At 37.2% G+C, this 26,642-nt stretch overlaps 2 protein-coding genes across 3 annotated transcripts; both read right to left on the bottom strand.

Moving 5' to 3' along the window:
- LOC108683411 lies at positions 1-5,176 on the bottom strand. Of its 2 annotated transcripts, XM_018172723.2 has the most exons (5): positions 4,875-5,176; positions 3,973-4,167; positions 2,139-2,714; positions 743-1,331; positions 1-469 (listed from the first exon to the last, which is right to left on the bottom strand). In XM_018172723.2, the coding sequence occupies exons 3-5, from the start codon at positions 2,403-2,405 to the stop codon at positions 462-464; spliced, it is 864 nt and encodes a 287-aa protein (XP_018028212.1). In that variant the 5' UTR covers positions 2,406-2,714; positions 3,973-4,167; positions 4,875-5,176; the 3' UTR covers positions 1-461. The 2 variants fall into 2 exon arrangements, with proteins under 2 accessions (XP_018028212.1, XP_018028213.1); XM_018172724.2 differs by lacking the exon at positions 3,973-4,167.
- On the bottom strand, positions 3,722-26,642 carry LOC108683407. The gene is made up of 11 exons (XM_018172719.2): positions 25,660-26,642; positions 18,734-18,860; positions 13,679-14,838; positions 12,396-12,506; positions 11,853-12,056; positions 11,534-11,685; positions 9,750-9,897; positions 7,014-7,144; positions 4,875-5,270; positions 3,973-4,167; positions 3,722-3,772 (listed from the first exon to the last, which is right to left on the bottom strand). The coding sequence occupies exons 1-11, from the start codon at positions 26,297-26,299 to the stop codon at positions 3,722-3,724; spliced, it is 3,315 nt and encodes a 1,104-aa protein (XP_018028208.1). The 5' UTR covers positions 26,300-26,642.

Raw genomic sequence — 26,642 nt, 5'->3', positions numbered from 1 at the left:
TTGACTTACATCATAATTTATTCCTTACCCTATTAAAAGCTCTAGGGCACATAAGAACTTACATTTAGTTCATTCACGTCACAATTTGAACGTCGACTTGAATCATCACATTTATTCACAGGGGAAACGGCGATCAACGAACGGATTCAAATGCGGAGTTGGATTTTTCTCGAATAAAAAAGGTTTATGAAAGGAATTGAACTAATGTTCGCGCATAAGAAGCATATTATGTATTGTGATTAAAGTGGTGGAAATATAAAAACAACAATAATAAGTGTTTCTGAATCATTTTAATACGATCAAGAATAGGGCAGGAACCCTATTGAATAGGGCCGGAATTATTTAGTTTATCTAACATTTCAACTAATCTCGTTTCTTTTCATTTATGTTTCGAGGAAGTCACAGAAGAAGATCTCTCCTGTAGAAGTTTCCGAGTGAACCCAATTAGAAGTTTACCACAGTCACACATCTGAAAAAAATAAATAAAAAAATTCTACTTTATTTATGATATTTTATTCCTGACTTTATTCCAGCAGTTTTAATCCAATAAAAATGAATGATTGTATATTGTATGTTTAATTACCGATTCGTAAGAAAGAGAAGGAGATAGAGTAAAGCTAGTGCCCACTTGGCACTTGACGTTGGAAAAACACGGAATAAATGTTATTTAAACGGTATATACCTTTAATTAATGTCGTTACAACATTATTTGCCTGTAAAATAACAGTTATTCAAGGCTCACCTGAAGATTTCAGTCGATAGAGCAAGATGTCCGGATCCGGAGGCTCCTGAGGTAAAGACCTCACAATTCGTTCTCTCTGCGTAGGTCCTCTGTTGAACCGAGCTGTGGTCACAGAGCTGGAATTAGATATAGTAGGAATAAGGGAGCTGTTCAGGGACGCCGAAGGCTCAAAAGTTGGCGTGCTAGAGCCACAAAAGCCGCCACTGATGTTGCCGCTGGCAAACTGGTCCCTCATTTCGGTCTGGCCTGGTTGAATTTCAGGGGCGTGAGTCTCAGCAACTGATGCGAGAGATGTTGCTCTAAATCGATGGTCATCATCGATTTCTTCTTCATCTTCGTCTGCATTTTGTGCCCGCAACATGTGTTCTTTCTTACGTCGCAAGAGCATGACGATTGCGGCTGTCACGATACCACCAAATACAACCAAAATAGCCAAGACTACCACAAGAATAACCATGGCGCTGCCACCGCCATTTCCAGCACTGGCGTAAGCTGTGTCTGAGCTGAGGCGGCCTTCCGCTACATCGATTGGCGTCATATAGTTCACGATCAGCGGCGACGAATCTCCTCGAGCGTTGCTCGCGAATACCTGCGCACACAAAATATTAGGCTGAAAAAAAAGTATTGCACTGAATGTTTTGCAAGCCTGAGAAAGTGTATTGCACTAAATGTATTGGGAACCAGATGAAGTATTGCATTAAATATATAGCAAGCCAGAGGAAGTATTGCACAAAATGTATAGCGAGCCAGAGGAAGTATTGCACAAAATGTATTGTGAGCCTGAGGAAGTATTGAGCAACATGAATTACAAGGCTGTGGAAGGTTTTGTCCGAGGTACATCAAAAAAGAAAATTATAGTCTTTTAAAATAAAAATTTTCACTAAATAACAAATTGTAATTTAAATATTTACGTCTCAAATAATAAAAAATATTAGACAAGGAGGGAAAATGAGATAGGCAAGGATTCTTTTCCCATTAGGCATCGTTTGTCGCATTCTCACAGTTGTTAGAAATTCTGTATGGATAACTTTTTTTCAGAAAGTATGGCTCAAAATTGGAAATGATTAATGTTGCTAATAGTTAAAATATTGACGTCGCTATAAAAATTCTCACATTACTGAAAAAATAAATGTTTTTCTTAGAAGCACAGGTATAAGTTATTAGAAATTAAGTTGTTTTCATTTAGTATAAGATGAGCATAAATATTACGGAACGAAAATTTTCTATGAAAACATGTTCTCACCTGAAGGACATATTGGCGGACCGAAACTTTTCTATGAAAACATGTTCTCACCTGAAGGACATATTGACGGAACGAAAATTTTCCATCAAAACATGTTCTGACCTAAAGGACATATTGACAGAACGAAATTTTTCTATAAAAACATGTTCTGACCTGAAGAACATATTCCTGGCCAGCAGCAAGACCAGAAACCGTGAAATGAGGAGAAGATTGGCCGGTGAGGACGGCGGGCGGCGTCCGTAGACGACTGTCCTCGACCCCTCGAGACGAGCTGTCCAACTTGGTCGCGGGTGTTTGGCGCTGATCTTTTATGTATCGCACTGATCCGCCTCGGATCCATTCATCTATATTTCCATCCTCTGCATCGTTCCGACCAAGTCCATTTAGTCTGGATTTTGCGGAGAAGTTTTTCCCTTCCATAACTTTAAGAGTGAAGGATTGGACGAGCCCTCCGTCCCAGCCTGGCAAGCACCTCAGCACCAAAGTGTTGGGGGAACTGGGAGAGGTCGGCGACACTGTGCAGTTATGTACGCTGGCAGGGGTGCTTGCTGGCACCACCTGTACGAGGAAAATATTATTTGTGCAGTCATGTGTTGGTTAATTGTGCAGTTGTGTACGCTGGCAGGGGTGCTTGCTGGCACCACCTGTACGAGGAAAAATTATTTGTGCAGTTATGTGTTGGTTAATTGTGCAGTTATGTACGCTGGCAGGGGTGCTTGCTGGCACCACCTGTACGAGGGAAAATTATTTTTCTTTCATTGTTATCGACCTGCAAAAGAGGTTCCTATATGCAAGTTTGATTAAAAATCTGACTAATCATTTTATAAGTAATTTTCTTGATCGTTTTTTTAGTAAGTATTACAATATTACTTGCTGGCGTTGGCAACTCGATAAGAAGGTTATCAGAGGATAAATGTCGTTTGGTAAACTGTATATAAATTAATATACAATATTTATTTATTTTCATTTCTTAAAATCAATTTATGAGTATTATTAAATTATTTATTACTTATAAATAATTTATTATAATATAAATTACACTATATGGTAATAATTATTATTATTATATATGCTTAAAATTTTGATTAAAAATATATAATATTATCTTACTTGAATTATTTTTATATATTAAATTAATTATAATTCGTTAGTTGCATTTTTATTTAATAAATTATATGTTTAGAATTTACATTCTTTATTGTTAAACAAATGAAGATTTTTGCAACACTTGAAATGTAAACATCAAAATGTATATTTTCAGTATTAAATGCATGAAATATTCTAGTAGAAATGACCTCGTCGCTATAAATACGACGTTTTAGATTTATAGCGACTTCTTTGATATAAATACGAAGCTTTGTATATTTTAACGGATTATTTTATCTCATGTCGCAGAGTTTGGCAGCCATCACGGGTGGGAAGCAGGAAAGTGTCAAATGGGACGTCGAAGAAAGTTTAAATTAAATTTGTCAATATTTTGGTCGATGCGAAAAATCGGAGTGTGACCAGGGAACCTCCTCACTTGCTTAAGACGGAGCGCAACTCAGACATTTGGCAGGCGCTGCAATAATTCGATTGGTTTTCTTTGAAAAATTCACCTTTTACTGGAAGAAACTCAAATATCTTCATGGAGATTGAATATATTTGATTGATTGATTCTTTTCAAATTTACTGGTACAGATGACACAGAAATTTACTAATACTAACTCTTAATGATACCATCAGTCACGCTGGCGTTAAATGATACCGGAAATAAGCGTGCGCGGAAACAGAGATGCACTCTTGGTCTGCAAACACCCCACCAAGTTTGCACTTAACATAAGTGCGTTACAGGGCTACGAGCAGAAAGTGTGTCACTATTTAAAAAACATGACTCATATATTTTTCTGAGCGTGTATAATTCGTTCCTGGAAAACACAAGGGTCTGCTTGCCGTCCAACATCGTTCTGTGCCCAGCATTATTTTTCTGAGTGTACATAATTGGTACCTGGAAGACACAAGGGTCAGCTTGCCGTCCGACATCGTTCTGTGCCCAGCACAGCAGAGTGCCGAACTCGTGCGAGGTGTGAGGCGTGTATGTGAGCAGGTTGCTGGAGCTGCCGTAGCTTGCGGTGCTCGTACGGCTCCTGTTAGGCGCCCTGGTCTGGTGGTGACGCCGCAGTGAGTCGTCTGCAGGCTGCGACTGCGATAAAATAGGTAAATAATAATAAAATACTAAGTCAATATAAATATACGATAAATTAAATCTAAAAATCCGATAAATAAAATCTAAAAATCCGATAAAAAAATCTAAAAATTCAATAAATAAAATCTAAAAATTCGATGAATAAAATCTCAAAATCTGACAAATGAAATCTTGGTTCCAATTCGTTTCCTGCTGATTGTGATTGCGGGGAAAAAAGGGAAAAGATTCGCTGTCGGAGAATATGATGACAGTTGGTGCTAATTTTATGTATTTTGAACATGAATCGGAAAGAATAAAAAATTGAATCGTTGCTTTTTTCCTTGGTCGATCCAAGAGGAAAAGAATGAATGGGCTCAGGGTGAGGAGTGTTCAATTTCTGTGATCTAGGAAATGAGAATTACTACCACACGCAGAGCAACTTATTGTTTTGCTGCGTCCAGTCTAACACTGAACAGGATTTATCAAACATAGATGTAAAATTCATGAATTGCTGCTACGATGTCCTCAACTTTTTTACTGTTTGAAACTGGATTGCGCTGAACATTTTCATGCATTTCTTAGGCAGATGCATCTATTTTTTTAATACTGATATAGTCTGGCTAAAGTTGTAATCTAATATAAATTCGATTGAAGACCAGAGAATCTTTTTTATTTTTTGGACCTCTTTTTTATTTTCATGATGGAAAGCAAATTCGATAAGAGACCTGCTCCTGCGAGGTGGCGTTGAGAGACCAGGTGAACGTGTGGGGCTTGGGATGAGCGTCGACAGAACAAGTGATGTTGACAGCCACACCGACTCCGGTGCCATAGATCTTCGGTGCCGCGGTGTCACCATCACTTGCGTCCAAATCAATAGCGTCGGTGTCACTAGAGTCGCTAGTGTCGCTCCTAATGGAGTTTGTGTTATCCTTGGCGCTGGAAATGAGGCCTCGAGCGTCGACAGCGTCCGGGCTCAATTCCAGGGAAGCAAGGTTTTCCTCAGCCACAGAGTTCCCTCGGCACACCGGAGTGACTACGGTGAAAAGAAAGACAAATATGCAAATATTATGAACTGCTGCAACGATGTTCTCCTCTTTGTTACCTCGTAAAGCTTGACGGCACTGAAAAATGTCGTGCATTTCATTAGTCCATGCATCATTTTTAGGGTCCGGGCTGACATGCAGTGAAGCAAGATTTTCCGCTGCCACTGAGGTGTCCCTTGACACACAACAGTGACTACGATGGAAATAAAAACTTCTTAGAAATTCTGTCTTCGTGATTCCAGTAGATTTTTACATACAGGGGAAATTTTTCTAGAAATAAAACGCGAAATCTTGGATCCGCTGACGTTGAGTAATATTTATAGTTTATGCTATAAAGATCTCTTAGCGTGAGTGATTGCCTCCGTCATATGACGATTGCCGATGCCAATCAATTTTCGAGACAATTTCATTTCCAAGTGACTGATATTCATAAGGATAAAAAGTTTGCGACGATAATTTGACTGCATTACGTATTTCTTACATGAAGCGAACCCGTTTTACTCAACTGTCTATTCGATCGACTAAAACTGACCATAAATTATGTGTTATAGGTGAGAAGCACAACTCTTCTTCGAAATTAAAAAAAGTGAAAGGAACTTCATCAAGTTTCTAGCCGCATCCAAGATGTCCAGCTTCGAGATTATGTCACAAGTCTTCAAAACGAGTTTAAACTTCAATATTCGATATTAAAGCTTATCGTTCGATTAGAGATCCATCCATCTTACTGACGATGATATTAGCTAACGAAATGATTTTTTTTGTGGTGAGTCCTCTTGCATTCAAATTTAAAAGCTTGAAACACGTTCAATAATAATTATCAAAATTACAAAATCCATAACTGAGCAGGTTAGCAATACAAGAATATTTGTAAATCGCATCAAATTCTTGAGTCCGATACGATTATATGGAAAATTTCGTACATATTCTTTCTGGACAATTTGAGAGAGATAATTTCGAGTTGCTCGTAATTTTTCAGATTTAGACAAGTCCTAAATGGGAACGTCAATCATTCAGGAACAAGTTTGAATGAAATGAAGCGGAAATTATAATCAAGGCCATCCGTTAAGAATTTCTTTGCAGCTGGAGGAAGAAATCGCTGGCGTATGTTGAAAGAGGAGTTATAAATTGTGAGGTTATAAAATTTAATCTGTAATTTAAATCATAACCTTTAGGTTATATCATAATCACAATGTCAGATAAGTAACGATAGGTAATAGAGGCAGCAAAAGTTATCAATGCATTTTACGCGGTTTTGTTTATGCCTTTTGAACGAGCATTTTCAACATTGTAGTATTCAGTGCACGGTCAGTTCGAGTTGGGAGAGTTTGAATTTTTTGTGCTTGATTGCTTGGCCTGTAAGTTATTTTTCTGGTAAGTTGATTATCGTATGAACAAATTTTATAATTTGGCAGGAAATGAATGAATTTATGGATCCGTATGGATATTAATGGATTTATTTCCACTTTCATTTGATAATTTGTGCCATAAATTAAATGTGAAAATTCCACATATGTTACACTTCCACGGAGATTCCGCTAGTTTCACACACATTTACACACGGCAGTTCTTCAGCTCCCTCCTTCCAGACAAAAAAAAAATCCCAGTCTAACTGAATCCTACTTGCAGCAAAATCCTAACGAGCTGTCTACAGAAGAGCAATTGTTCTTACTGCAGTCCCGCGCAGGTAAGTAAATATAATACAGAGATATACTCACTAGGAGTAAGTAATCTAAAATATTTCGTAAATATCATAATAATAATCAGAAGTTAGATGAGCTTCAGCCCAAGTAAGCAGGCTGCGCCGAACAAGAAGGCTCTCACATTATGGTGCCACTTGAGTAAAGTGACGGCAGGATTGGCCATCACATCACAGTCCAGGAACACGTCATCGTTCTCGTTGATGTTGGAGATGTTCAGCAAAGGAGAGAGACGTAACGACACTCGTGGGGAATCTAGGACGAGGAGATAAAAACTCATTTGCATGTCAGTTTCTGGAAATTTGTTTGTGATTCTGCGTAATAAAAATCGTGGAGTAAGAAGGTTTTATTAGGCTCCGTGTTTGGATAGTTCTAAATACTGAAAAATGATTGTAATGTTGTGACACAGCACTTGGACCTATCACAATGAAAAATCAAATTCCTGTTAAATAAAGTTAAATCAGAAGGATTTTTTCCATTTGTAATATCATTTTTTCACATGGAATATTCTGAGATAAATTCATTTCTTTATAATTTTTAACTGAATTATTAACTGCAAACTAATTTAATATTCATGACTCAAAACACTATAAATAGATAAAAATGGAAATCAAAAAAGATTCTTATACAAATAGAATGTATATAAAATTTTCTTGTTATATGCCAAAACCCAAATTTATACCAGGTTTATTTATAATTCATTAAATATAGTTATTTATATTTATTATTTAACATGGTACGAAAACATGCCAAGGACAAGAAAATTACAAACACGAACCCTATTAGTTAGCTCCCTTTAGAATTTATTTGCTCTTTGCAACGTTCGTTATGAAATTAATTCTAAACTCTAATCGGATTTACAGATAATGATTTTTGCCGCTAGCGAAGCTTGACATCTGATGCATTTGTACTTGAAGGGATTATGCGAGGTAATTGATTTTAATGACATCCACTGGTGCACTGAAAGACTCTCTTTCCAGCGTTAACTTTGATTTTGAATGAATTATTATATTTTATGGAAGAGCTGTCATAAACTAATGGAAGAGCAGGATTTTATGGAAAAGCCGTCTCCGTAAATATTTTTTTCATAGTAGTTTCACGAATTTAAGCAAAACCTGTATCATGAAGATGCGAAATATTAGTATCATTACATAATAGAACAGTGACATCAAGCGAGTCTGTTGTATTTGCCTCTGAATAGCTGAATAGCTTGCAGTTCAAATTAAAAAATAATTCGAAAATGACATTTTTTTGCAGTTGCTGTTTAAATACATGTTGAATTTGTGCCTAAGTATTTTTACGAAGTCCTGTAATATTGGAATTAGAGCACGAAAATTTTTAAATATCAAATGGGGTAAGTAAATTTGTTCTATTTTTTAATAAGTAAAGTAAACTTTTCTGTTAGAAGTGACTCTAAGAAAATCCGTACTCATTATAAAGTAATTTTGCACGTTTATTTCAGTAGCGAGTTCATTTTCTAGGATTCATCGCACCGAGTGTGCAAATATCAAACAAAAAATGAAATTTTAACTTCGTTTATTAATATAAAAGCCATGAAAACTATGAAGTCGTACGTATTTTGTTCGTAAATGTTGAACGCATGATGAAGATGAATTCTTATGTAATTCATTCATAGATATTGCATGAAATGATATCGAATTCAATCCATTTACAAATATTTTAACTCACGAAGGAGAAGAAGCGAACCTTTTGTTTCTCTCATTATGTCCAGGATTAGAAAAATTAATGGAATCAAAGGATCCTTTTGTCTAAACAGAAACACGCTTCTTGCACGTATAAAGGATACTCATTTATTCATGGTCAAACTTGATCAGGATTACCCACGCAAGGACCTAAAAAGCAAGCATACAGCATAGCCATATGGATGACTTTATCTACCTAATATGCATGTTTCGCTGCACATGGACAAAGTGCTATGTATCGTTTGTCTATGTATCGCTTGTCTATGTATCGCTTGTCTATGTATCGCTTGTCTATGTATCGCTTGTCTATGCATCGCTTGTCTATGTATCGCTTGTCTATGTATCGCTTGTCTATGTATCGCTTGTCTATGTATCGCTTGTCTATGCATCGCTTGTCTATGTATCGCNGGACTCACAAAGGACGGTAATACGGACGCTATCCTCGCAGGACTCACAAAGGACGGTAATACGGACGCTATCCTCGCAGGACTCACAAAGGACGGTAATACGGACGCTATCCTCGCAGGACTCACAAAGGACGGTAATACGGACGCTATCCTCGCAGGACTCACAAAGGACGGTAATACGGACGCTATCCTCGCAGGACTCACAAAGGACGGTAATACGGACGCTATCCTCGCAGGACTCACAAAGGACGGTAATACGGACGCTATCCTCGCAGGACTCACAAAGGACGGTAATACGGACGCTATCCTCGCAGGACTCACAAAGGACGGTAATACGGACGCTATCCTCGCAGGACTCACAAAGGACGGTAATACGGACGCTATCCTCGCAGGACTCACAAAGGACGGTAATACGGACGCTATCCTCGCAGGACTCACAAAGGACGGTAATACGGACGCTATCCTCGCAGGACTCACAAAGGACGGTAATACGGACGCTATCCTCGCAGGACTCACAAAGGACGGTAATACGGACGCTATCCTCGCAGGACTCACAAAGGACGGTAATACGGACGCTATCCTCGCAGGACTCACAAAGGACGGTAATACGGACGCTATCCTCGCAGGACTCACAAAGGACGGTAATACGGACGCTATCCTCGCAGGACTCACAAAGGACGGTAATACGGACGCTATCCTCGCAGGACTCACAAAGGACGGTAATACGGACGCTATCCTCGCAGGACTCACAAAGGACGGTAATACGGACGCTATCCTCGAGGGCGAAGGCAGGTCCTAGCAGGGCGTTGGTGGCGCGGCAGGACACGCGCAGGCCGTCGTCGGCGGCGGAGGGCTGGAGGTGTAGGATGCTTGTGCTCGAGGTGCTGTCCGGGGACTCCTGAGGTGCCCAGGATATCAACAACATCAATAACTGATGAAAACATATCCTATTATAAGAGTATATTATAATAATAAAATAATATTAGGAGGGCTGGGGGTGTAGGATGCTTGTGCTCGAGGTGTTGTCCGGGGACTCCTGAGGTGCCCAGGATATCAACAACATCAATAACTGATGAAAACATATCATATTATAAGAGTATATTATAATAATAAAATAATATCATAATAATTTGAATGGGGAGCCAATTATATAAAGAAAATTATTTATGACTAAAACTTGAATACCTGTAAAACCAGGGATAATTATTTAAATGGGGTGCCTGGTGAAACAAATACATCAGTAATTGATGAAGCTATAAACCTGTTAATTAATTCCTGATCCTTTCTAGCTGAATAATGTTTGGAAGTGTGAAGGGAGTGAGCGAGGAAAATATCTTCAAGTTAAAAACTCGTTTCAGTTGCTCTGGATTGATTTTAAAACGCCCTTGTAGACCACATAAAACGACACAACTGATTTTCATAATTCAAATCCCAACAGGAGAAATAAATACCTGACTTTTTATCAGCGTAAATGGCAAATTTGGAACTTGCATTACCTGATACACCGAAAACGTGCCTTCCTTGCCATGGTGAAGGACCAGCGAACACCGACCACCTCGCTAGACCACAGACAGCCGTCTACTGACTACTGAGTCTGAGAGTCTGAGAGTCTGAGAGTCTGAGAGTCTGAGTGTCTGAGAGACTAGGAGTCTGAGAATCTGAGAGTCTGAGAGTCTGAGAGTCTGAGAGTCTGAGAGTCTGAGAGTCTGAGAGTCTGAGAGTCTGAGAGTCTGAGAGTCTGAGAGTCTGAGAGTCTGAGAGTCTGAGAGTCTGAGAGTCTGAGAGTCTGAGAGTCTGAGAGTCTGAGAGTCTGAGAGTCTGAGAGTCTGAGAGTCTGAGAGTCTGAGAGTCTGAGAGTCTGAGAGTCTGAGAGTCTGAGAGTCTGAGAGTCTGAGAGTCTGAGAGTCTGAGAGTCTGAGAGTCTGAGAGTCTGAGAGTCTGAGAGTCTGAGAGTCTGAGAGTCTGAGAGTCTGAGAGTCTGAGAGTCTGAGAGTCTGAGAGTCTGAGAGTCTGAGAGTCTGAGAGTCTGAGAGTCTGAGAGTCTGAGAGTCTGAGAGTCTGAGAGTCTGAGAGTCTGAGAGTCTGAGAGTCTGAGAGTCTGAGAGTCTGAGAGTCTGAGAGTCTGAGAGTCTGAGAGTCTGAGAGTCTGAGAGTCTGAGAGTCTGAGAGTCTGAGAGTCTGAGAGTCTGAGAGTCTGAGAGTCTGAGAGTCTGAGAGTCTGAGAGTCTGAGAGTCTGAGAGTCTGAGAGTCTGAGAGTCTGAGAGTCTGAGAGTCTGAGAGTCTGAGAGTCTGAGAGTCTGAGAGTCTGAGAGTCTGAGAGTCTGAGAGTCTGAGAGTCTGAGAGTCTGAGAGTCTGAGAGTCTGAGAGTCTGAGAGTCTGAGAGTCTGAGAGTCTGAGAGTCTGAGAGTCTNTAACCCACCATACCTGGTACGTCAGATAACCCACCATACCTGGTACGTCAGATAACCCACCATACCTGGTACGTCAGATGCGTAACCCACCATACCTGGTACGTCAGATAACCCACCATACCTGGTACGTCAGATGCGTAAGTTGCTGCGTACGCGCCCACCACGTGAGCACGGCCGGGGGGTTCGAACCCTCGCTGCTGCAGGTGAGCTTGTGGAGGCGGCCCTCCCGCACCCCCTCCTGGCTGCCCGTGATGCGCACGCTCACGGGAGGCACTGACGCGGGCAGGCGAAATAACATCTTTATATATTATTATTATTATTGTTATTATCATTATTATTATTAATATTATTATTATTATTGTTATTATCATTATTATTATTATTATTATTATTATTATTATTATCATTATTATTATATTTATCATAATTATTATTCTCACGTTTCATGTCGATGGTGACCGAGGCCTGTAGAGGCTTCGTTAAGTTGGTGTTGGATGCACGACAAGTCAAGGACTTGCCGAGGTGGTGGCGGGACAGCCCCGTCACTGTCAAGTTATTGGTGGTCACGTCGTCTCGTTGGTCCTCACTCAGGTCGTCCAGCAATTCTCCGTCAAACCACCAAGAAACGCTGGGCTGGGGGTTCCCTACAGCACAAATATTAGGTTTTTTTATTATTCAAGGCTCTCTACATTCTACCTATTGGCTAAAACAGGTTTTCGAGCCTTTCACTCCTGAATTATTCATAATGGCAAGACAATGTATTGAGAATGAGAGTATGAGGTAGTGAAATTGTATCTTTACACAACAGCAACTGAATTTTTGTACATTATTATTGCCATTTTTTAGTTAGTTAATGATTTTTTAATAATCATAAACTTTTCTTCGGAGTAAATTCGGAAACCGAAATAATTTCCATTTAACAAACCTAATTTCTCGTAACAAATTTTTTTCGACTAGGAAAAACAAATTCAATTTGTGCTCACCCCCCGCGGCGCTGCACCACAAGTTCAGGACGTCACCGACGGCGTACGGTCCAACTCGTCCGGTGACGCGCAGGCCGTTCACGCCGCGGATGTCCAGGCTCGACGGCGGCACTGCAACACAAAACTCATGTCATTCTCTTATGGAGTTTGCAACAGTTCTAAACTTGTTAGGAACCCTCTGTGGTGAATCGTGGGATGAGTAAAAACCCAGAGCCTCGAGTTTGTTTTCAACCAGTTTTTGTTGATTGCGCGGAAATGAATTTTCCGTGTACTGTAGCATTCATAGCATATTTTCCGCATTGATATATCGATTTTTTCCAATTCAATGAATTGTTAGAACGCTGTTTGTGCATTCAACATGTGAAAAAGTTTATGATTTATGACTCATATTAAAATTTGTTCCTTGCAGGTTTCCCTCCAATGTTTTCTGCATTAAAATAATGTTACTTCAATTGCAAAATTTTTCCGACGCTCAAAACTAAAAAAATTTTATGCGCTTGGATTCATATGAAGTTCTGAGAATTTTTCACTTATATCTAAAAGTATAGTCAAATTTCGCTCGACTCATCAATCGAAATGAAATATAGCTTAAAAATAATTCACAATTTTAATGACACTATGAAATTAATTCAATTGCCGAGTCGTTACTCGGCAATTGAAGTAATTAATTACAATTTAGAATAAATTTTGCTTTAATTTGTTTCAACTTGAAAAAAAAAATCTCATATTATTTCCAGTTTCTGTGAGACTTACCAATGACTGTCAGTTTTTTTTCAGGGTCTCACTTTATTTCAATTTTCAGGAAAATTCTCAGATTATTTAAAAATTAACCGAGACTCACCAATGACTCTGTTTTTCAGATTTATTTCAATTTATAAGAAAATGCTCAAATCATTTCAAAAAAACTACTGAGACTCACCAATGACTCAGTTTTTTTTTAGACTTACTTCAATTTATAAGAAAATGCTCAAATCATTTCAAAAAAAATTACCGAGACTCACCAATGACTCAGTTTTTTTTTATTTATTTCAATTTATAAGAAAATGCTCATGTAATTTCAAAAAATTTACCGAGACTCTCCAAGGACTCTGTTTTTCACATTTATTTCAATTTATAAGAAAATTCTCAAATCATTTCAAAAAAATTACCGAGACTCACCAATGACTCAGCTTTTTTTTATTTATTTCAATTGAAAAGAAAATGCTCAATTTAAAAAAATTTACCGATTTTTTCAACTTATAAGAAAATGTTAAACTCATTTCAAAAAATTTACCGAGACTCACCAATAACTGTCAGCTTGGCCTGAGACAACATCGTGGGCGCCTGTCTGAAGTCCACTCGGCAGTGAAATTTCCCTCCGTCTGTACGGAGCAGCTGGCGGATCACGAGGATCCCGTAGGCGGTATCAGGTGGCTTTTCCGATGGATCCTCCGCATCTCTCGCAGCCTGACTGCTGCGGATTGTTCTGCCGTTCAACCGAGATTTAAAGCCCGTGTCATCGAGGATATCTCTCCAGTAATTGAGTTTCAAGTGAGAATGGCTCCAGTGAATATTGCTCTCCGGAACGACGACTTCTCGATAGACTTCGGGAATTTCTAAAGTCGAGTTCGAATGATCAAAAAGTGGTGAAAGCGATTCATCCTTGGATGCAGTGGAGTGAGAGGACTGGAATTTTTCATCCAAAACGTCTTTGCTTCGTGTTGAATAATTCTTCTTTGATGGATCGGATTTTATTTTCTCTGGAGTTTTTTCCGGTAGAAGATCCTCTCTGGAGAGAGCCAGTAGTTGATTTTGCAGGGAGCTTTCCTTGACGTAACTTGATTTGCTAGACGCGTCTGACACATGATCAGCTTCCTGCCACTTATTTGAATGAAAAGAGACAGTGGAAGTGAGGCGTTCTTCAAATCCTGTGCGATTTTTAGGATTTTGCAAAAATGCTAACGACCTCATTTTGATATTACTTTTGTTTTCCTTCTGACTATACTCCATATTTGTTGATTGTAAATCTTGAAAACTACGCACAGTTTGTGGCCACTGATCGTATTCTTTCAGTGCGACATTATTTTTGGCTAGAGAATTTGTGTTGTATTTACTATTGTGCTCGGCATGTCTTGCCACTTTGGCAGCCTTGCCTCTCTGAAGTCGAATATTGTACAAATCTCGTTCTACGCTGTCGTCTCCAGTCGAAAAACGTTGCAATGAATTTTGGTAAGAATATTCGGAACTAAGAGGAACACTTTGATAATTTGAGAAATTAGAATTATACACAGGGCTACTTGCTGGGAAAATAGGGATTTTAGAATTGTACTTAACGGGATACTGGCTTAACGAATGACCTAATAACGGAAAATTGGTGGGCAGTAGAAACTGAACTCTGTCGCCTAGCACCTCTCTGTTGACCCAGTGAATGGACGACGATGCTGCTCCGCCTCGGGCATCCACACTGCAAATTAGATACGAGAAAATCGAGAGTTAAGGTAATCTCGGATATTTTGCGGTGACGACGGGATTCTACTGATAAAGTAACACGCTATCAAGTTCGCCAGCGATCGATTATCCCTATAATTTAAGGCCCGTTATTCCGAATTCCGTCATTTCTATTCTTTTCAAAAATAATAATAACATAACATATATATATGATGATTGGAAAGATTCCCTTTCAAACTTATATTTTACATGGTATATAGAACTTCCACATAACTCACGATTAAAAAATTTTATGAAATCGTTTCTCATTTTTTTTGTATAAGTTCACACGCACACATATTGATATACTATATATGTGTTATATTTAATATACATATTATACATATATGTATGATAATAATATTAAATTGTTCAATATTATATATTTATAAATGTATAAATAAAAAAATGTAATATATTATACATTTATAACACAAGAGATACATCTCAGGTCATTCACCGCTGGAAGTTGGTGGTCAGTTGACAAACATCACATTCCGCACTTAGGGTCCGTGCGCATTTAATTGGGTGAATTTGTTAAGCCGCTAAATAACGGCTGGGTTTACATGCTTTATCGGTTTCATTTAGCTTCTCATTCATGCAATTGTTGAAAAGGAGGTTTACGTTAATTTCTCTGCCGTAATCCTGCTTCCTTCCCAAAATAGGTAAAAAAATTTTTTTACAGCAAGAATTAATGCTCAAAAAAAAAGTAAAAATTCGTTTTATATTAAAAGTGACTTATTACTATTGTGAAGATTAACGAATATTTTTTGGGGAAAATAAGATTTAGATAACAAAATTTGTAATTAAGTTTTTATAATAATAGGAGAACATATGCTTAGGAAATTATTTAAGCATTCTTGATTCTCTTTCTTGAATTATAAACTTACCGGAACCGTTGATTGATCTAAAAAAATTTCAAGCATATTCGCCAATAATGCACCAATTCATTTTATTAGTGGTTCTACTTGAAACGAATATCATTCGATAAAGCGCCTCCAAAAAGCCATGAATTTATTCAGAATTGCCTGCATCAATTACTTAGACATATTAATAATAAAAATTAGACACGAATTACCTCTAATGACACTGATCGCTTCAGGTAGAAGCAAGCTTCTGGGATGAATTATCTAAATTATTGGTGGATCAATTAACCTTTGTTCATAACTTTGGTTATGAACAATGTTTATAACATAATGACGATAAATAAAATGACGATATAATGAAATGTCGCTCACGTACATTAAATTTCTGCTAAGTAATCATAGGCATCGGTTTTGCTAATCATTTCCAACGTGCAAATTTAATAATGATTCTCTGTACACACGTCAGGTTCATCGACCACACGCGCGCTTAATATTATAGCGAGCGATGCACTGACGTCACGAGACATACCTGACGTCACGAGACACACCTGACGTCACGAGACACACCTGACGTCACGAGACACTCCTGACGTCACGAGACACTCCTGACGTCATGAAACACATTGACGTCACGAGACACACCTGACGTCACGAGACACACCTGACGTCACGAGACACTCCTGACGTCACGAGACACACCTGACGTCACGAGACACACCAGACGTCATGAGACACTCCTGACGTCACGAGACACTCCTGACGGCCATGCCATCTAACAGCTATGCCATCAAACAGCTAAGCCATCCTTACGATTTAGGTAATTTTGGAAAAGGCATGACTATGCCATGAAACATTTATGCCACGCGTAAAATTACAATAATTTGTGGGCCGATTATAAAATGTACTCTTCGGGCAGAAAAATATTATAATTTATCTTGTCGAGAAAATTAAATAACAGTATATCTTGAAGATGGTGTCTTGTTTAAATGAGTTTTGTACAAGAAAAAACAGATTTTATCATTATTACGCTATGTCATATGATATTAATATAGTATATAAAATATCTTACATTGTTCCCTCTTTCCTTCACACTAAAATTACAATAAAAAACCTGCTGCCGCAAAATATTTTCCGCACAAATTACACTCAGACCTCATATAAATATAAAATGAAAATCTTGTTAGGCATGAATAAATTTCGAGAAGGTTTATTTGCGATTTAATTCTGTCTTCCTTTAATCTATGTATGAAAGTGCATCCACTGGAATTGTGTTGATTTAAGTATATACGCTGAGCGTAATTGAAGAACATTTTTACCACATGATATTGAAAATGTCATCATGGCGACATAATTGTCATTTCTCTGGTAATTTGTTGAGGCCTAAAAAATGACAAAGTTTTCTGCCGTTCACTAAAATGGCCAAACATCCGTCTTAGGAACCAACCTCATCGATTTATCTGATATCAATAATCAGTTTCTGATGATTCCATCAGAGTTTCTCCGTCGTTGCTTTTAAAACTCTTGCTATAAAACATTTCGCTGGTAAGTCTGGCTGGTCTGACATATTATGCCACATTAGTTTTGCAATGCTATGCTAGCCGTCACACATTACGAGGTCTCGTTTGTAAATTCGGGGTATGACTGAAAAATCGTTCTATTATGTCAACTTTGCAGTTATATTGACATATTTTCCCTGTAAAATTGAAAGTAATTTATGAATAAATTTTTTAAATGATGCTCGTGTAAGAAAAATTTCACATTCAACATATTAATAGGTATGAAAATGTCCCAACTGAGCGTGTTCATTCAACTAGCTTTTGATGATCGATATTCGATACTAAATTTATTGCGAATCCCACGCATGTTATTAACTTCTTTGTTCTTATGGTAATATTTGATTGGTGATTCGTCTCTCGAGCTCCAGCACTGAATATAGATCAGACCTCGCGCGATACATCATCATAGAAATTGCTGCTAAAAATGCTAATGTAGGGAGCTAAGAAAAATTGCTTGCAGAACATTGCGTTACAAGAAGCATATGTATCTGCGATTGAAGAACTCGCATATAATTGAATTTAATCAAAGAAAATGGCTCTCGTCCTTAAAATCTAGTCATATTGTGGGGACACCAGATTAATAAATCACTACTTGAACATTTTTTTCTTGTAAAGGTAAGGATTACAACATTTACTTGTTCTGTGCATGGCAATGAACTGTTATTTTCAGTACACTTAAAATATGTCATGGTTTTTCATAAAGCTGACATATGTAATCAAGGACCAGCCTGCATGTAGGAGCAGATTGCATGCTTTGAGACGCAGAAATCACATTTGGTCGATTATTGAATGTAGTTGGTGACGTCATGACTGTGGGGTGGCGTGAATCCATCATTTGTCTTCAAAGCGATGATATTTATCGGTACTTTGCGAATATTTATGGTTGCGTTGGTAATAAAATATTTGAAAAGTGGTTTTAAAGTGCTAGGCCATCAGGCAGGAAGACATGAGATTGCTTCTCAGCAATTTTTATCCTGTTATATTTATAGCCACAACCTCGTGATTTATTTATTCGTAAATCTTCGAATTACCTGTTCGGTCGTCTTTAGTCAATTAATTATAGCATTCATTCAATTCACAATTTGTTATAAATAGTTAACATTAACTGAAAATTACATTGTAAAATCATAGATGGGTAAAAATCACCATGTTGCTAACTAAATCAAATTGGTGCAATATATTTATCAATAAGTAAAAGACTGAACTTGCACAGACTTGTACAATAGATTAGCTCCCCACTTTATGAGAATGAGGCTAGGCGTGTCTATTGATAAACACTATAGTGATATCAGCTAAATTAAATACGAATAAATGTTATTAGGCAGTACAATATATTATACAAAAATATATTATTAAAATATATCATATATAATATATTATATATTATAAGAAAATATCTTAATAGGAAGTATATATAATATATTTATTAGGAAGTATAAAGTTAACAGACCTGTAGAGTGGAGTTGCACCTCTCGAGATGAGGATGAGGTTTGGGGTGTCGTGTGGCCGGGGAGGCGTCAGATCGCAGGGGATTTTGGCCTCTCCGCCCTCAATCCCGAACACGTTCAAGACAGGCACTGTGGGACACAAGGAACAGCCTTAATGTTCCTTACCGAACACGTTCAATACAGGCACTGTGGGAACACAAGGAACAGCCTTAATGTTCCTTACCGAACACGTTCAAGACCGGCACTGTGGGACACAAGGAACAGCCTTAATGTTCGTTACCGAACACGTTCAAGACCGGCACTGTGGGACACAAGGAACAGCCTTAATGTTCGTTACCGAACACTTTGAGTGTTGGTGCTCTGAGAACACATGGAACAGCTTCTAAGTTTTATACAGAACACTTTGAGATTTTGTGCTGCGATAACACATGGAACAGCCTAAAAGTTTCATAGCGAACATGTTGACAGTAGGTGCTACGAGAACACAAAATGAAGAACCTTAATATTATATTCAGTACATGCTGAGAATAGGTGCTGAGAGAACAGATATGAAACAGCTTCTATTTAGTTAAAATTAGAAATGATTGCATTTTAATTAAATATCTTTATTTAAGAATATATGAGGTGAGTTTGCAAGAGCATGTAAAAATTAACAATTTTCAGGGTTCATGTAAAAATAGTTTCTAATATCATTTGTTGCTTGTTTGGCAAATATGATACTGCATTGCTGCAAACGGTGGAGCGGGAAGTGAAATTTGGAAAAAAATTTTGGATTGAAATTTATCTGATCACTAACATTCAAAAGCATGATTTATTGTCCCGTTTATCGCGCGACTAATTTTCTTTCTCATTTACATTCCAAAGCCTGATTTACAGTCACATCTGTCGCGTGACTAATTTTCTTTATCATTTACATTCCAAAGCCTAATTTACAGTCACATCAATCGCGCGACTAATTTTCTTTCTCATTTACATTCCAAAGCCTAATTTACAGTCACATCAATCGCGCGACTAATTTTCTTTCTCATTTACATTCCAAAGCCTGATTTACAGTCACATCAATCGCGCGACTAATTTTCTTTCTCATTTACATTCCAAAGCCTGATTTACAGTCACGTTTATCGCGCGACTAATTTTCATTCTCATTTACATTCCAAAGCCTGATTTACAGTCACATCTATCGCGCGACTAATTTTCATTCTCATTTACATTACAAAGCCAGATTTACAGTCACATCTATCGCGTGACTCCCGAAAATAGGCTTCATGCTAATAAATTTTTTCAATAAAATCTGGAATAATCATACTCTGAATGATATGGATACCGCTGAAGCATTTCAATCAATAACTCGATTTGTTGCAATGCATAATTGCGATGAAATAATTGAAATAATTGAAATAATAAATAATAAACACTCCATCGCATAATTGGCGTCTCCTAGGCTTGATCCTTCAAGGCTTATCCTTCCTAATGACCACAGCCATTATTCAGACCGAGTTTAATGTAATACGATATGGAACTTTATTTCGGTTCGTTTTCCTAATGAACGTTGAACGTCTTTATTCATTAATGAACCTAGTATTCGGTTGCAATTATTAATATGCGAATTTTTACCGATTGCATTTATAAATGATTTAAGTTAAACTATAGAGCGCGAGCAGGAATTCTTTTTTCTAATAAATTAATCCTCGATTTAAGATGTTTAATGAAATAAATTATCCGTGAATGCAATTTCATTCAAGCAAATTTAATTCTGACATCCTTGACATAACTGAATGAGATGCAACTTGCTGTTGCATTCCTCTGAGCAAGAGGAGAACTAAATTGCACTCAATTAATTTTACGACTGTTAATTGAATTCCTTTGCCGTCCGACGTAGACGCGCTGAAATGCTGATGCAGATCCGCCTTACGATGCGAGATTCAGTCGCTCCTGAACACCATCGCTGGGGCGGTATTTGCTTAGGGTCAGCGGCTTAGACGTGTTCAACGACACAGCTTAGCTGAACATTCAAGTTTTGGGCTCGAAATTTTGCAACAATCACCGGTTAGTTAACCTAAAAAAATTAATGGATGACACGGCTTAGCTGAACATTCAAGTTCTGGGCTCAAAATGTAGCAACAATAACCGGTTAGTTAACCTAAAATACCCCAATTTGTAATGGCCAGAGAATTCATTGATTTAAATGAAGTCTCCACCGGAGACACGCTCATAACCAGATCAAGTTACACACTATTATAATCGAGGAACTTCATCTCAAAATCTGAACAGATGTTACCGAAAAATCTTTTTATAACGAGAAAGATTAAGCGGCCAAAGAGGATCGCTTTTTCGGTCAAATTGCTGCTGTGCATGACAGGCGCTGCAGTCCACTACAACGCATTCCCTCCCTTCCGTGCTTTGCATTTCACACAAAGTAAACTAATATAACCTATCATTAATGATAGAACGTTTATCCGTTATTGATTTAAAATTTCGGTAAGGGTGCAGTTCAATCTAACTAATTTTAATTTATACATTTATATTTTTTCATTATTATTCTTATATCATTTTATAACTACCCTAATAACGAGTTCTGTAGTTTGCCTATTTGTTGGCATGGGTGAAATATTCGCACGAGGTTCATTTTTTAATATTGTTAGAGAAGTTTTATTTATTTGAGCCTCCTGTTCATGAATTGTTATTTTCCTGTACGAAATACTGTGACTAAAGTTTTTTACACTGATCACAGAAACTTTGTAGACAAAATATTTATATTCGATCGAATATTTATATCCGAGATACATTTATATTTTTCATAAATCGATCAATATTTGTGATTTATCTATATATTGTGAAGCTCATGCAAGTACGACTTGATTATTTGCCAAAACTTCTGGCCATAAAAGTCAAACACGTGCCATGGAAGTTAAACTTTTGATAAAACGATGCCTTAATTTCATTTAATTCTCTGCGAAATGCAGATCATTGTCCCAAACAACCCCATAATCAAATTATAACAGAAACATTAATTTTAGTTCGTGTTCTGTCCGCTGATTTGGGACGTTATTCCGATCCAATTTCCTGGATATACAGGGTCCTTAAAAAAACTCCCTGATTTCAATAAGCTTTTGCAAAAATCATACAACACATACAGAAAAATTATTTTTATTTGTGAATAGCTTATTTAATGCCATTTTACATCACATAGTACACTTTACTTGTACGTGGCTGCCACTTCCTGCCTTTTAGTGCTGACCCTGTTTGTCTAAAGTTGGACACCCACAGTCTAATCGTTTTCGCATCAGGAACACTCTCATATCGGCCACTATGGGCAACTTCTGTGAAAGACTTCGTGAATGTCTTAACAATGGGGGACATCATTTGTCGAACATAATTTTCAAAACCAAGTAAAGTGTACTATGTGATGTAAAATGGCATTAAATAAGCTATTCACAAATAAAAATAATTTTTCTGTATGTGTTGTATGATTTTTGCAAAAACTTATTAAAATCAGGGAGTTTTTTTTAAGGACCCTGTATAAGCCTCCTTGGGACAGTGATATTTAAGAATTAGTCTGCCTCCATGAGCGGCATTTAAACAGACTCAAAAATATGTGGCAAATGATCGCAAATTGGGCTATGTATGAATTTTATTTCCAAATAGAACCGAGGCAATTTTTATATATTGTAGATGAAGTTAAGATTAAACCAGCATTACTTATCCTGTGTGCGCTGCACCTGCTATATAATTTTTTTTCAAACTGCATGACCGGCCTAATATTGTCTGATTAGAGATTTGTTATCGACTGAATCTACAATACATTTTATCTAGCCAGAATTTTTGAGCTGTGAATGTTCATAATCCCTATCAAATACGGCTAAATAAATAACTACTAATAATGACAAATTCCATTGAATATTTCAAAAATTTTCAAATCTGATGCATAAAATTTGGAGTGAAGTAAGATTTTCTACATCGTAGGAAATGTGTGAGCAAATCCTCAGAGACTACTTTAAATATCAATCATTTCTTTAAAATATCAATATCAATCAATTTCATAGAAAGTTAAGTCTAATTAAGATAAAATTACGTTCATTTATTTGATAACTATTAAATTAAAATTCTCTGAACGTTTGATTCTTAATTTTTATCAATTGTTTGTGTTGGAGGAACCTACGAATTTTAATAGCTTTTCCTCGAAAATAAAAAAATCTTACTCCTTCTGCATTTTTTATCGTAATCATTTAAATAGAAAGGTAGTGTGAACTGAATTTATATTAGCAAATTTTCAGGCAAAATTTAAATTCAATCTAATGCTTAAATAATAATAATTCAATCTATTAGTTTCATATCAATAGTAAGCATATTTTTATATTTTACCCGCAATAAAATAGCCCCAAGTTCCAAGTTCCTATCGTATTTTATAAATCGATTAGTTGAATTATTAACGGTGGAGATCAATGGACAGGCGCGCAGTGTTAGGGCAGCTGCGCCCGCATGGCGAGTGCGGGGTACGTCAAGCCGTTCATTTGCATCGATGGCTTTACCGCCACGAGGCACCAGGCGTACAATGTTTTATTTGTCAAGCCAATATTCCAAGTAATCATTATAACAGCAAGATTATATTACCATTAATGTTATCATCAGTACTACGGCAAGCCTTTATTTGCATTGATGGCTTTACCGCCTCGAGGCTCCAGGTGTACAATGTTTTATTTGTCAAGCCAATTTTCCTGGATATTCATTATAACAGCAAGATTATATTACCAGAAATATTATCATCAGAATGTGGCCTCGTGGCGAGTGAGACGTACGTCAAGCCATTCATTTGCATCGATAGCTTTCCCGTCACGAGGCACCAGGCATACAATGTTTTATTTGTCAAGCCAATATTCCAGGATACATTATAACAGTAGGATTATTACCAGTAATATTATCATTATCAGTAGTATTATTATAATGGTTAGGGCTTTTAGAAGGGTGATATTACTTGTAGCATTTTTACCAGTAGTAATTTATCAAGCACTATAATATTCAACGATATTTCTACCCTGATTCATGAGTATCATCCAGCAGAATATAGGAAACCATGTGCCCGCCCTTCGATCTTGCTTTACAAAATACAATAACTAAATTATGAAGTTATGATTTTGTAACCTTCAGAAAATTTACCTCCGCTATAATGTTGTTTTTGTGCTATTTATCTTAAACTAAAAAAATCCTTCAGGTTAAACTCATCAAGCCTTGAAAAGTTGGTTGCAAACCTCGTCTGCGTTTCTGTTGATTGCAATTAAATGACATTGTAGGAAAACAATTTAGTTTGAAATGATTGTACATATTTATGCGCCACGTATTCAGTTTATCAATAGAGCTTGATTTAAAGCGTCTTGTTTATTTATGATCACAAGCGCTATGTTCAAAACAAATTTGTGCAGAATAATTTTTATTTAACTTATTTTATTCTTCATGATTGCTAGAGTCATACTGTATTGTTCCACGATTGTTTCATTATTCTTGCGGTTGCTTTAATGGTTATACGGGTGTGGATTATCGAAAGATTGCTGACCTTTAAACTGGTTTTTATGAACTTTTTTAATCAGTCTACATTAGTTACGGCTGAGGAATAAGGAAGCCGCGGCTATTTTTTATGAATTGTGATCACCGATGCTCATGCAATGCCGGAATTTATGAAACATAATTTTAAAAAATTACGAGTACTTCTCTGTTGACGAGTATTTTACTACTGCTAAAATTTCTTCACTCTCTACCATTGCATTACATATAATTAAATGAACAATTGCCATAGATTATATCCTTTTCATTTGTATCTCAGAATCCGTCAATTTCGCTATACTTATATTCTTCGTCTCATGCCCCAAAGAAAAGGCTACGGTTGCAATGAAAAATTCACATAATTAAACGAAAGCCATTCATTTATTGGCAAAATAACTGGCAACCGAGAAACTACAGTAGAACTGATTGCTCTAAATTTTACAATTTAACTGAAAGTCAAAAATTTTATGAAATGACTGACAGCCGTAAATTTTAAAATAGGACTGATAGCTAAATTCTACAATTTAACTGACAGCCATAAATTTTGTGGTAGGACTGACAGCTAAATATTGCAATTTAACTGACAGCCGTAAATTTCATAGTAGAATTGCCAGCTCTAAATTTTACAATTTAACTAACAGCCGTAAATTTTATAGCAGGACTGACTGCTCTAAATTTTAGACAGAAGCAATAGTTCCCACATTTTGGGAACTTGCAGAGCTCTGGCAATTGCGAAATTACAAAGGGTATCAAATGCTTGAACACTGAAACTTTTATGCCTGCTTATGAGACTGCCCAATGTGTTTCATTTACGGTAATTTTTAGGAAAAATGATAGTCACGTTTTTCAAAATGATGCTAGTTTCAATACCTTGCAGTCATCCCAAATTGTGCAAACTCACGGGGTATTTCCTTTGTCAAATAATTTCGTATTTAAGTAACTCCGCACTCATAAGTTCCATAGAGTACTCAATTATTTGGGACAACTAACACTTTTGCCGGGAAATAATGCCTTCGTTTACGTTCATATTAAAATCACCCTGACCACTGAAAAAAATATTCAAAAGAGATATCATCAAATACATGCAATGCTTTGCACACATAAAAATTACATAAGGATTCATTGAGTACATTTTTACGATACTCAAACAAGCCATACATATTGCAAATCTATTAGATCAACTAAATACTAATCGATTAAACGCGGTCCAGACAAACCACCCGAAATCAAATTGATGTAAAAAAGTAGAAATGGTAAAAAAATGTTGTCCCGATAATGTATTAATAATCACCCGCCTCTTAAAATCTCATTAAAACATTACAAAATGTGAAAACAAAGTAAAATTTTCATAAAATAACATCCACCACCTTAGGTCAAGCATAAAAATACTCACGTTCAGTCTCCAAGAAATGGTTCTCTGAAGTAAGCGTCCTGCTGATTTGTTCTACTGATACCGCCCCAGTCAGCAGAAAGAACATTGAAAGAAGCCGACTTAACGGCGCCGTCCAATTGTTCTGTTGTTTCCACGCTGAGCTCTTCATTTGCCGTCTTTTTTCGGATCTCAAAACAGCCAAAGGTCTCTTTTCAACCGAATCGTAACGGTCGCTTTGTTCAAACGCAGGACGCAAACAAATCTTTACTCCATCTTGGCACTCGTTTCTGAATTCGGTATGAATTTCTTTAAGAACAAAACGACGGTTTTGTCGACTATTCTGCGCGAGGCATTTTTTTCGGATGTCGCATAGCGCAGTTTGTTGATAATTTTTCAAGCACACGTAAGGTGGGTAAGAAATATTTTGAAAATCTTTTTTCGATAACATAATAAATGTTCCTGAACCATTGGAGTTCGGAATCTGTGGCTGTCGTGGCCTTGAGCTACGAGATGAGGTTAGGTTTTTTACAGCTTTATTGTTTGATGAGAGCGCGTTGCATGTTTTGTATCCAATTCTTCTTATGTCGACGTTAAGTGAAAAATCAACGTTGCTGCTACCAGGAGGTCCATTGAGCAGATTTTCTGCTTCTGGACACTTCATGCTGTCATGCACAGAATATCCCACACTTCACATAACATCCAACAGAAAGAAACGCGAATGGAGCTACCGAAGCTCATTCAGACTATGGAAATTAAAACTATTTCACTAGTTTTAATTTACGTTGGAATGACTGTTCATTGCTCCATAAGAGTTTTCAAGAATTTTTCACCACAATCACGAATGATGGCAACTATTAGTGAGAAACCTCTGCTTGCTCATCGTTTCAATATTATTAAGTAAATGACTGTTTTCTTGCTAATAATATGCTCGATGTTTCAGGGCAAGCTGATATTTACACTATAACATTTCACGCCTACGCTACAGGCCTTCTATTTGCTGCTAC

This window comes from Hyalella azteca, unplaced genomic scaffold, assembly GCF_000764305.2.
Source record: "Hyalella azteca isolate HAZT.00-mixed unplaced genomic scaffold, Hazt_2.0.2 contig7948, whole genome shotgun sequence".
In the NCBI taxonomy this organism is placed as follows: Eukaryota; Metazoa; Arthropoda; class Malacostraca; order Amphipoda; family Hyalellidae; genus Hyalella; species Hyalella azteca.
The sequence above is the reverse complement of the archived record's forward strand: the minus strand, read 5'-3'. Positions and strand labels throughout refer to the sequence as shown.